The following is a 12379-nucleotide window of genomic DNA, read 5'->3' on the forward strand; positions in this document are numbered from 1 at the left end:
GGACTTGTTGTAAGAAATTTAAGTATAGGTATTAGATTAATAGATCTTAAGAGAAAATGAAAGTAAAACATTTCTGTTAGGAAGCTGCTGTTAGAAAGCACTTCAGCAATTGATTGAGAGAAAAAAATCTTTCATGAATTAGCTGCATCTACAAGCGTTAACGTATACTGCAAATTCATAGTTGAAGTCTTAAGGGTGCAAAGGAGTTTTGCATATATGTTAGAATTGAGTTCACTAAGTTAAAATATCATTGCATATCATGAGTCAAGAGGCCAGCTTCAGTACGTTGTAAGTCAAGGTTTAAGGAACCAATAAGAACCAGGATCCACAGAAAGGCTGTACAATTCCATATCTCAACAAGAGGAATAATAATACCAATCTCTAGTTGCCTAGTCAAATCTGTTAGTTCCCAAGGTAAATTAATGATTGTCCTTTTTATCAGTAAGGTTATGCCCCATCAATAATTTTTTTTTATATAGAATCCCTACAGTGTGGAAACAGACCCTTCCACACCAACTCTCGGAACAGTATCCCACCCAAGCCCATGCCCCATTACTCTACATTTATCCCTGACTAATGTGCTTAGTCTACTAAGTACTACACATCCCTGAACACTATTAGCAATTTAGCATGACCAATTCATGGAAAGTGCACATCTTTGGAACCTTTGGGGAGGAAACCGGAGAACCTGGAGGAAATCCATGCAGATACAGGGAGAATGTGCAAACTCCACACAGTCAGTCGCCCAAGGCTGGAATCGAACCCGGGTCCCTGGCACTGTGAGGCAGTAGTGCTAACCACTGAGCCTCCGTGCTGCCCACAATTTTCTTACTTGGGTTTTATAATGAATCCCAAACCCAAAAATATATCAGTATGAATTCCCTCCTTTGCACTTAATATCTCTAAGAAGCCCAAAATACCTTTTGCACCAGAGTCTCCATTTCCACTTCAGAAAATCTGAAAATGCCTTGCTATACCATCTTTATTCCTTTGTAAATCAAATTCTCAAGACAATGGGAGAATAGAGCCTTGGGATTACTTTTACATCTGTCTGAGGGCAGTCAGAAAGACAGCAGACCAAACATTTCGGAGTTGGAATACAAACCACAATCCAGAATTGTCACTCCCATTCTAGGAGTTCCTATTTCCAATGGCATGGGGCAAGAGAAGAAATAGCAACCCATGCCCCTATATGCCTGATCTGGGTGGGTCTATTGAGGTCAATCCCTTCCTCTTGCAATTTTCATGGAGTTGAGGTAGCTTTCCCATGACTTGTGGTTCATGGGTCTTCAGAGGAATTGACAGCAATGTTCTTGATTCAGGAAGCTTTTGAAAAGTAAATTTAAAAAGTCTTACCCAGGCTCTTTCTATGCCAGATTATGTCCCACATTCAACCAAGGCACCCCTCATATTCTTCATGCCAACTCACAGCACCATATGTCCATTCATCCAGCATACACTCTTTACAATTGTGGGGGGGGGGGTTCACTGTTTAAAAATATTCATTCATAATTTTCTTTAAGCCTACAGGCCTTTAAAATATTAAGCAAACAGGGTTTTAAATATAAGTAATAGGAGCTACAAGCACCTGATACCTCTTTATCATGACAAATAATCATCAAGGAACTGAAGAAAAGATCACAGAAGAAACATTCACATTATTAGGACCTCAAAAAGCTGTTAATTGTTTCTGCAATTGTATCAACAAAAGTAAAGATTCACATAATCTTTTTATGTGAGTCTGACTCTCAGTCAAACTTCAATATGTACAGACTAAAGGGAGGATCTTATAATGATTACTATTACTAGAGAAAAAGTGATGGGACTACTAATGGAGTTTAAGCTTAACAAATCTTCTAGACCTGATAGGTTGAATCTTAGGGCTTCAAAGGAACTGGCTGCAGAGATATTTGGTTGATATCCTGCAACTGGTGAGAGCACATATAGAGTGTAGATTTTGGCCATCTTATTTTGGGAGGCATAAGCTTAAGTGGAGGTAATTTAGAAGATTCACGAGGCTGAATCCTGGGACGAAAGGATGTCTTACGAAGGAATGTTGAGCAAGCCTGGCTTACATCAACTGGAGTTTAGAAGAATGAAAGGTTATCTTAAGAAAATATTTAAAATACTGAAGGTGCATTATAGGGTAGATGCTCAGAGAATGCTTTCCCTCATGGGATAATCTAGAACTAGTGGCCACAGTTTTAAAATAAGATGTCTCTCATTTAATGTGGAGATAAGAGGAATTCCTTCTTTTAGAGGGTTCTTAATGTTCAGAATACATTCAAGGCTCACTTAGATAGATCTTTGATTGATAAGAAGTCAAGTGTTATGGGGGAGTTGCAGATAAGTTTAGCTAAGACCACATCAGTTATCATCTTATTTACTAGTAGAGTGAGCTCAAAGACTGAATGGTCTACTCCTGCTTCAATTTCTTCTGTTTTTATGACATATCAGTTGCTTGTGTCTATGTTGTTTACATAATATTATTGATTACTATTTACATAATCAAATTGAAAATATTCACTTAATATTATGGCAAAGGGAAGAATAAGTGCAGAAGAGATGAGAAATTGTCAGGAAAGAGGAAATCTAAAAAGGGAAGGAAAGAGAAGAACAGAATTCAGGAATGGGTTTCAGAGTAATCGAGGGCAGGAGGCAAGGAGAGTATTGGAGGAAGGAAGGAAAGGAAAGGAAAGGGGAGATGTTTTCTGAAGAAGGTTCATGAAATTATTATATGGAAATTTGGGTCCTGAAGTGTACAGAACCATGTAAAGCTTTAAAGTTGATTTATATTCTTATATTGTGTGTGTTAAGAAGGATATTTTAGTTTCATTTTGAGTTCTAGGTGTCTGAATTTTGATTATGTGCATCTAGATGTGCCTTTTAAGAAACACTCTAGGTGAATATGTTAATGTTTTTGACAACAAATCAGTGAATGCAGACAAGAATCAAGTACAACCGTGCCAAATGAACTTTAAAGTGAATCAGGGTGACAGTCAAACCTCAGTGAACAATCTTCAGGTTGCTGTTGACAGTAACAGGGATGAATCTTTATTTTTTGACCTGTGGAATAAGACCATTTCAACTAGAGTTTTTTTTTTATGGTGTAATAGCTTGTATGGATGGAAACTGCATTATATCTCTGCCTGTTACTCTTTCTTCTTGAACTGGAGAATTGTCTTTGAGACAATCTATTCTTTTGAGCTTGTTTTTTTCCAAGGGTATGTTTACTATATTGGAACACTTACTTTCTAGTACTAAAATAATGTATTATTCTGTTAAGTTTCCCAATAGAGTTAAGGTTTTCCAATTCGTTCTTTCTTTTGTTATAACTTAACAAAATGTATTTTGTTTCAAATCTGGTAGTTTGACCAGTTGAATTGCATCTGAAACACAACACCTTACAATTACCCTTAAAATAAAGAAAAATTAGGGTCTCAACTATCCTCTGAATATATTTTGTGGGTGTTTGGTGTATTCCATAACACATAGAACATAAATCACAGATGCTGATGGTGAAACTATCCAGGGCATTGTTTCTTTTCAATCTGTATTAGTCTGTAGGTTAATCATTGTGCTATAGGAATGACTTTGTAGCACTTAAAATAGTGCAATTCATCCAATATCTAGGTATTAAATACTCAACCACTCATTGGATATCTAACTATAGAATTGAATTTGTTGATACAAGAAAAGACTGAGAACAATGTTATTCAGATATTCAAGATCTTTAAGCAAACCAACTAGCTGGACATGGAGAAATTGCTAATCCAATTATATAAGGCAGATAGTTTGAATCACAGAATAGAGAAAATGATGCAACAAAAAAAATGTATAATTATTTCAACTGTAGTACGGTGAATGTTCAGAATAGTCAGCTAAAGCAGATGATTATGGCTGATAACATCAGCCATTTGATGTGAGAAGCAAAGGTGAGGACTGCAGATGCTGGAAATCAGAGTCTAGATTAGAGTGGAGCTTCTTCATTCCTAATGAAGGACTTTTGCCCGAAACGTCAATTTTCCTGCTCCTCAGGTGCTGCCTGACCTGCCGTGCTTTTCCAGTACATCTCTAATCTAGACATTTGATGTGAAAGTCAACTGAAGACCATTGGTGATGAGCTGCAAAGACTATCAAATTGCAGACTTTGAAGTTCTGAAAGGGGATCATCAGAACCCAAACATTAACTTTGCTTTCTCCTGCTGAGTTTCTCCAACAATTTCTGTTTTTGTTTTGATTAAAATCTAGGTTTGGCAAAAATAGGCTTTCCAAGTCCAGTCTGTTCCAGTGTTTCAACTCCCATTGAAAAAACAAACAGGAAAATTAAAATATGTTGTGCAATACATTTTCATGTTCATGTGATTAAGAAAAGACAGAGCTAATTTGAGAGAAACCAAAACAAACAACATACATTTTCAGATTTTTATTCTAATTGGTACATTCTCTGAAAAAGACGTGACCTAGGTAGGCTGAGCTGTGTCTGAACCATACTTCCTACCCACATATTTAGGATGAAAAATTTTTGATGTAGCAATGGATCCAGATTCTTGATTTATACTGACACTATCTAATAACTAAGCTTGCACAGTTAATGAGGTAAAGGCCTAGTTCAAAAGTAGCATGTGAAGGAATCAAACACAGGAATTAACAGCATATATGTCATACCTGAAATGTATCTTGTTTTTAGATACCCAAATTTGTGTGAAAAAGTTAAATGTGTCAGAGTTCAGAAGGGAGAAAAAATGCTATGTTTTCATTCCTAGTTAACAAATTGTAATATTGGTTTGTTCGCAGTGCAACATAAACAAAGAACTACAAGCCTTGTTTCATGATTTAACAATTACTTCAATCAATATTTGGATGCTTCCTTTATGAACTAGTTAGCTTAATTGGTGAATATGGTTGAAAATGCAACTGTAGTGATAACTGCCACCTTGAGGTTGGTGGCCTTGAGTTTTTGATTGTGGGTCCCTGCGGGATTTAAAAATCTGTTTGTTCCTATTATGGGGCTTTACTGGCATTTGTAGGCATGGGCTCATATGAATCAAAACCAGAACCAGAGCCAGAACCAGAGCCGGAGCCAGTGCTGGAGTCGGAGCCAGAGCCAGAGCCAGAGCCAGAGCCAGAGCCAGAGCCAGAGCCGGAACCGGAGCCGGAGCCGGAGCCAGAACCGGAGGCGGAGCCGGAGCCGGAACCAGACCCTGAGCCGGAGCCAGAGCTATATTCAAAACCAGTGCCAGACCCTGAACCAGAGTAGTAGCCAGAGCCAGAGCCAGAACCAGAGCCATCATCTTCAGAATGTGTTGGGTTTTTACTATTAAAGTCAGGATTGTAATAATCAGAACCTCCTGAAAATCCTGGAACTGTTCCCCTGGAAATAGCTGGATAACAGGAATCGGGATAGAGTAAAAAGCCGCTGAATGTGCTGTCTGTATCCTGGTCTGCAAATATGCCATTGAAATTAGAATCCTTTACTTGTAACCATATTTTGTCCCCTGCTTCAAGGTGTACTATTAAAGTTTGGGAAACGTGATCCCTGCTAACTTTGTTAGCTGTTTTGATAATTAATTTACGGTTTATGAATAATCCCAGTTTAACAGGATTTTCATCTATCGACAAATGATAACTAAATATATATGTTCCATTGACTGGTGCAATGTAAACTCCAACTGCAGGATTGAAATGTCCTTGGATGTTGTAGAAAACAACAGTGAATGGTATCGGGAAAAATGGATTTGGTAAGCCTTCTTCAGGACTTCGTCCAGCGGAGAATGCAGATTGGATAGTAGGAACACATGGGCCGGGTGGTCCTATCTCACCTTCTTTGCCCTGTTCACCTTTGTCTCCTTGTTCACCTCTTTTTCCTTGTTCACCCTTCGGCCCTAGATCTCCTTTGATTCCCTGTGGTCCAGCGGCTCCAATACTTCCATGTTCACCTTTCTCTCCATCCACACAGTCACAAATACCTTGTTCCCCCTGATGACCTTTTACTCCTTTATCTCCTTTGTCCCCTTTCAGTCCAGGGATTCCTGTTTCGCCTTTGCTGCCAACAGGCCCAGTCAAACCAATTTCACCCATTTCCCCTTTTGGGCCATGGGAGCCTCCATCTCCTTTGGGTCCTGTATCTCCTTTTAATGTCTGGCAAGTAGTTGGACATTGGCCAGGTAAACCTGCACTTCCCTTAAGACCTGGCAGTCCATTAGCACCTGGGTTACCCCTTAGACCTAGAAACAAAATATGAAAAGTTATTAATGGAAGACATTTTGATATGAGTTAATGAAATTACGTTAAATGTATAAAAAATAATCAGAGAAGAAAATACTTTATTTGTGCTATGGGCTGGGATTTATCACCCCAAGCAGGGCATGTTTTAGTGAAAGTTGGGGGAGCAACGTAAATATACTGGTGGTGAGAGAACCCAGTTTCCATCCACCCCTGACCCAGTCTGCATAAATCAGAAGGCAGGTAATCGCTGAAATCAGCAGCTCACTTGCCCTTTAAATAGAAAGGATATGGACAATTGAGCATCTTAACAAGCCAACAGACCCAGATAATACACTGCCCATGTCTTATGACCAGTGTGTGCAGGTGGGTGAGAAGCAAAAGTCAGTTCCTTGAAAAAGTGTGCATTAGACTCAATTTAGAGAGAGGTTTTGGTGGTAGTATCATAACCAAAATATTAGCTGGCAGTGGTGGGCAAGAGAGAATTCCAATGGAAATGCTATCTACTGATATCTTTAATGTCTTTGAAGATTAATGCATTCTCAATGCATTATCCACTCTGCTACATAACACACTGTCAGTGTCAGATTTATTTGGCTCCAGTCTCAACACCCCTCTTCTAAACAGGTATGGCTCTGCATTTTCTCAGATCTCAAATAAGAAAATCAATCAACGTTGTTTGTTTCAACTTGATTTTCACTCCTTGTCTCTGTAAGGCACAACTCCTTTCCTGAGTTTCACAAGATAAGAAAATAAAAAGTGTAAATACAACTGAGAATTAAATATTTCTGCAACTTACCTCTAAGTCCGCGGAACCCCCTACGTCCTCGAATCCCCTTGAGTCCCATCATGCCTCTTGGGCCTCGAGCACCTTTCTGTCCTGCAATTAGAAGAAAGAAAAATAAATTTAAATTACGCACAACAACATCTCAAAATACCAGCCCCGGTGATGACACTTTACTTGATATTTGTTAGATTATTTAAGTGGTGGACACAGAATTACAGCAAAATAGTACAATACAACTGGTACAGACTTAGGGTGAATATTTTAAAAATCAATATGTTACAGGCAGAAATGTATTATCTTACTTAGGACAGTAAAGTATATTGCCTGGGGTTGACATTGGTCTTAGGTAAAACAACATAGGTGACTCTCTTTTACATACTGCGCAATTAACTTTTCCGTTAACTTCATGATATAATAAACAGGTTACTTTCGAAAGGGGGCTGTCAACTTGCAATCATTCATCTTGAGCTACAGACAGAAAGCTCTGTCAATTTTACCTCAAGTCAACATCTTTAAGAAGTATATAAAGCACACATCAGTCTTTCCATTCCCTTTCTCCTGAATGGGTGACTTTTGTAGTAGCTATAACAAGGATGATAGCTCATCAGTAACTCAATTCAAGTTTGCACTATTCAGAAGTGTACTTCAGAGTATTTGACTATGGATGGCATCAAAGAAAGCCTAATTCTATTTCCATTCAATAAACATATAGAAACATTCTCCTGCATTGGTTCCTGAGTAGCCATTATGATTGGAGCTGATTGCAGCACCCTAACTGAAATCAACAAACAATAGATCATTCAGTTCATCAGGGTTGCTCCATCATTCAACTGGATCATGCCTTATAATCTATGGCATTCCATTTTCCTGTACTATCCCCCATACTCTTCGATATTATTAATACCGTAACCTAATGTAAACACAACACACACAAAGGTTCTGTAAGCTTATTCACTTATTTTTTGTATTGTACTAATCACTAAATTATGTAATTGTGCTTTAATTTCTTTTTCATGAACTGGTTGTGGTGAGGTTCTGCATGCTGGGCATCGAAAAAGAAATTGCTACGGTACATTCACAGCAACAGAAGTGTATAAGCAATCTGTAAAAAGGACTTGGTGTTGTAGACAGGTAGCGCAATTTGGTCACCAACTCGAAAACCATGCTGTAGAGATCTGTTGGTGGAATAACTGCCTGAGGCAGACCTTGCACTGTGGAACTGCTAAACAACCTATGTCATTATGATGACATAGTATTGTTTAGTCATGCAATAAAGGGTCTGAATGGCTGGTTGCGATGTAGAATGACTCAATTGCATGTCTTAAATTCCTGCATCTGGTGACATTACCATGATGGACTCTCTTTCTCAACCTTTCCCATCACCTGAAGCATGGTGACCCTCTGGTTAAACCACTACTAGCCATCTCTTTCTAATGAGAGAGCAGCCATATGATTTAGTCAGACTGTGGCAGTTTTGCTGACAGGAAGTGAAAATAAGTCCATTGAATAATGGACCAGAACTATGAGACCTAGAAAAGGATGACATTTTTCAGTGGCAAGCCAACCAGGAAGAGGATTGGGCCAACTGGGAAGAGGCTTATCCCAGAAGTGAATATTCCAGAACCTGAAACATAACAGAGCATGGAGAGTTCTACTTATCTGCCTGTACTAATAAGGACTGTGAAAAAATTAGACTTAGGTAGGAGTCAGAGATCATAGAAATTAATTTGAGAGTGCCACAATAACAGAGATTGCTGTTGAAAAAAGACAAGACAGAGAAAAGTACTTTTGTATAAGTCTTTTCTTTGTGTCTGTATTTTATAGGATTGTCCTTTGGTATCTGTCCTTTCAAGCCAGCAGATATCATCATTCCCATGTGGTCTAATCCTGCATATTTAAAAGCTGTTGTGGATTTAATGCAAAAGAAATGTGGAAGATTGTAAAAGTCAGCAAGGTGGAGCTCATAGAATATGAGTTCTTTGACTGGTGCTGTTAATCTGAGTTAATCAGGGCACCCTCCCTGGCAGACATAAAGAGAACTGTCAAGCATTCTGGTCACTCTGACAGCCGGCTCTGATGGAGTTGGATCAGTGTCAAGTCCTCTCCATGTGTAAATGAAGAGGGGCTTGGTGATGGGATACTGGCTTCTGTGGAGTTATTTCAGTGATGATGAGAGAAAAGCATGCTCTTGAAGAAATGTGCTTGCAATAGTCATCTTTGAGGTGGGCTCAAGATTTCTGACATCATTCCACTGGATGAAATCGTATCAATGACTCCACTAAGACTCTAAGTGGAAAAGAAAGTTTATGAAAGATGATGAAGTTTGGTGTAGGAACCACAGCAATGACCCTGCATGGGTAAAAGGCATGGTCAATGTGACTCAGGTCCAGTGGTGCATAAAGTTCCTGTAGGTGGGATGGTGTTGAACAAGCATGTGGACCATATGAAAGCTACAAACTCACAAATGATGTGAAAACAAACTGCATTTCCCATGTTTTTCCCTTTCCATGTTGACAATACTTTGGAATCCGAGATGGACACAAGTGTCACCTCCTCAATACATTTGCCGCCAGAAGAGAATGAATTTCTTCCGAGAAGCTCCTGGTGCAAGATTGCACAGCCTCTGTGTGCACTACACACTGCCTGGATCAAAGGCAGAATTGGAGGAACCTGACCCAGTGCGAAAAAGCCCAAGGGGGAGCTACAAAACAGAAAGAGCTGGCCTATGTCCTCAGACTCAGAGGGCAAGGGATGTAGTGATTGTAAAGAGGTCAGCCAGGTGAACCTCATAGAATATGAGTTTCCTGATTGAGGTTGTTAACCTGGTCCAATCAGAGAGTCCTTGCTTACAGATGTAAATAGGAGTATCAGAGTTTCTGTTCACTCTGAGAGTTGGCTCTGATGAAGTTGGATCAGTGTCAAGGATTCTCCATGTGTAAATAAAGGGTACTTGGTGATGGCATACTGGCCTCTGTGGAGTTATTGCAAAATGTCTCTGCATAAAATTGGAAAGAAAATTCATCTCTTAGCAATTATAGAAACGTGGCTCAGGGATGGACAGAACTGGCAGCTTAATGTTCAGGATAGAAATGTTATAGGAAGGATAGAAAGGGGGTGGGGGCAAAACTGGGGTGGGGAGGAGTGATGTTTTTGATGAGGGATAGCATTACTGCTGTACTTAGGGTAAATATTCCTGGGAATACATCCAGGGAGGTTATTTGGGTGGAACTGAGAAATAAGAAAAGGGATGATCACCTTATTGGGATTGTATTATATAACCACCTAATAGTTAGTGGGAAATTGAGAAACAAATTTGTCAGGAGATTTCAATTACCTTTAAGAATAATAGGGTGGTTATGGTTGGGGATTTAACTTTCCAAACATAGACTGGGACTGCCATAGTATTAAGGGTTTAGATGGAGAGGAATTATTAAGTGTGTACAAGAAAACGTTCTGACTCAGAATGTGGATGTACCTGCTAAAGGATGTGCAAAACTTGGACCTACTCTTGGGAAATGAGGCAGGGCAGATGACTGAGGTGTCAGTGGGGGAGCACTTTGGGTCCTGCAACCATAATTCTGTTAGTTTTAAAATAGTGATGGAAAAGGATAAACTGGATCTAAAAGTTGAAGTTCTAACTTTGGAGGAAGGCTAATTTTGATGGTAGTAGGCAAGAACTTTTGAAAGCCGATTGGGGGCAGATGCATGCAGGTAAAGGGACGGCTGGAAAATGGGAAGCCTTCAGAAATGAGATAACGAGAGTACAGAGACAGTATATTCCTGTTAGGGTGAAAGGAGAGGCTGGTAGGTGTAGGGAATGCTGGACGACTAGAGAAATTGATGTTTTGGTTAAGAAAAAGAGGAAACATATGCCAGGTATAGACAGGAGAGAGTGAGTGAATCCTTAAAGTATAAAGGCAATAGAAGTATACGTAAAAGGAAAATCAGGAAGGCAAAAAGGGGACATGAGATAGCTTTGGCAAATAGGGTTAAAGAGATTCCAAAGGATTTTTATAAATACATTAAGGACAAAAGGGTAACTACGGAGAGAACAGAGCCCCTGAAAGATCAGCAAGGCAGCCTATGTGTGTAGCCACAGTGATGGGGGAGTTACTAAACGAGTTTTTTGCATCAGTGTTTACTGTGGAGAAGGACATGTAAGATAAAGCATGTGGGAAAATAGATGGTGACATCTTGACAAATGTCCATATTACATAAGAGGAGATGCTGGTTGTCTTGAAACACAAGTGGTGGACCTTAGAACTCTCTTAGACCTTAGGACCTGAGAAAACGAATAGAAAGAACAAACAAGCAAAATAGGGTAATGCCTGCAACCACACTGGAATTTCTGATTTGAAAATATTATGAAATATTTTCTTTATTGGGCATCAACATTTCTCCAGAGCTCCTGATTGAGATAAAATGATACGAATGGAATCCTCACTTAGAATGAGAATTAAATCAAGTCAACTTGGGTGTAGTTCAATTGAATATATCAAATTGAATATAGTGAAAGGCAAATTTTGACTTGAACAACTAAGAGAATAAGATGAAAAACACTTAATGAGAATTAGTCACTGGTTAGGTACAGGCAAAGGGAGAACTGGAGGATCTTTTATGTCTATCCGTAACATTTTAATACTTCAATATTATTGAGAGAGGTAACCCATGACTGGGAAATTTGGCAAAACTCATCTCACTCATGGGCTAAAAGGGAAGTAGAGTGTAAAAATAAAAATGATCCGGGAACACCGGAAATCTGAAATGATATTCAGATATAAGTATCCACCCCCTGAGAGTCAGACACTGGAGTGTCCCAAATAGCTGTCTGGTCTCTCGAATAGTTAGTGTTGATACCCACCGGAAAAATACCCACCAGAACCATGATGTATATCATGGAGTTGTACCATGGAAGATAATCATAACGAAGATAGGATATTCAGATTGGTGTGGTAAAAGGACAAAGAGTTTGCAAGAGCAGCCATTGAGTCAAGTGCTGGATCAAGCCATTAGCCCAGACTTTGGGGATAATACGTTGGAAACAGAACTACATGTTTTCAGAGGACGAAACAAGATAAATAAGGAACAAAATATTTAACAAAAGCACCTCATTACTGAAAAGTTTGGATTTGATTTCTCTAAGTAAAAATATAAAAACTTAAGGGGAAAATAGGGGGCTTTTGACTAGAGAAAATATCAATCAGGACTCTGAACTAAAAGTACGCCAAATTAGTTAGTCCACCCAATAAGCATCGTGGAGCAGTTGGAGTATCATGTTCAAACTAACAAACTCAGCAAGCAGGACAGAAATGCCATGGATGAAGCTGTGGGGAATTATGTATCATGTATCATTCCTCATTGATAGGA

The 12379-nt window shown here is 39.1% G+C and overlaps 1 protein-coding gene across 1 annotated transcript in view; it reads right to left on the minus strand.

The window, feature by feature from the left end:
- Positions 1-5004: 5004 nt before the first annotated feature.
- Positions 5005-12379, minus strand: part of LOC132821363 (inner ear-specific collagen-like) — a 35936-nt gene continuing 28561 nt past the window's right edge. Inside the window, exons 4-5 of the mRNA XM_060833946.1 lie at positions 7025-7105; positions 5005-6227 (exon numbers count right to left, since the gene is read on the minus strand). Coding sequence (XP_060689929.1) covers positions 5005-6227; positions 7025-7105 — 1304 coding nt within the window. The remainder of the gene's footprint in view (positions 6228-7024; positions 7106-12379) is intronic.

Source organism: Hemiscyllium ocellatum, chromosome 13 (assembly GCF_020745735.1).
Source record: "Hemiscyllium ocellatum isolate sHemOce1 chromosome 13, sHemOce1.pat.X.cur, whole genome shotgun sequence".
Classification (NCBI taxonomy): domain Eukaryota; kingdom Metazoa; phylum Chordata; class Chondrichthyes; order Orectolobiformes; family Hemiscylliidae; genus Hemiscyllium; species Hemiscyllium ocellatum.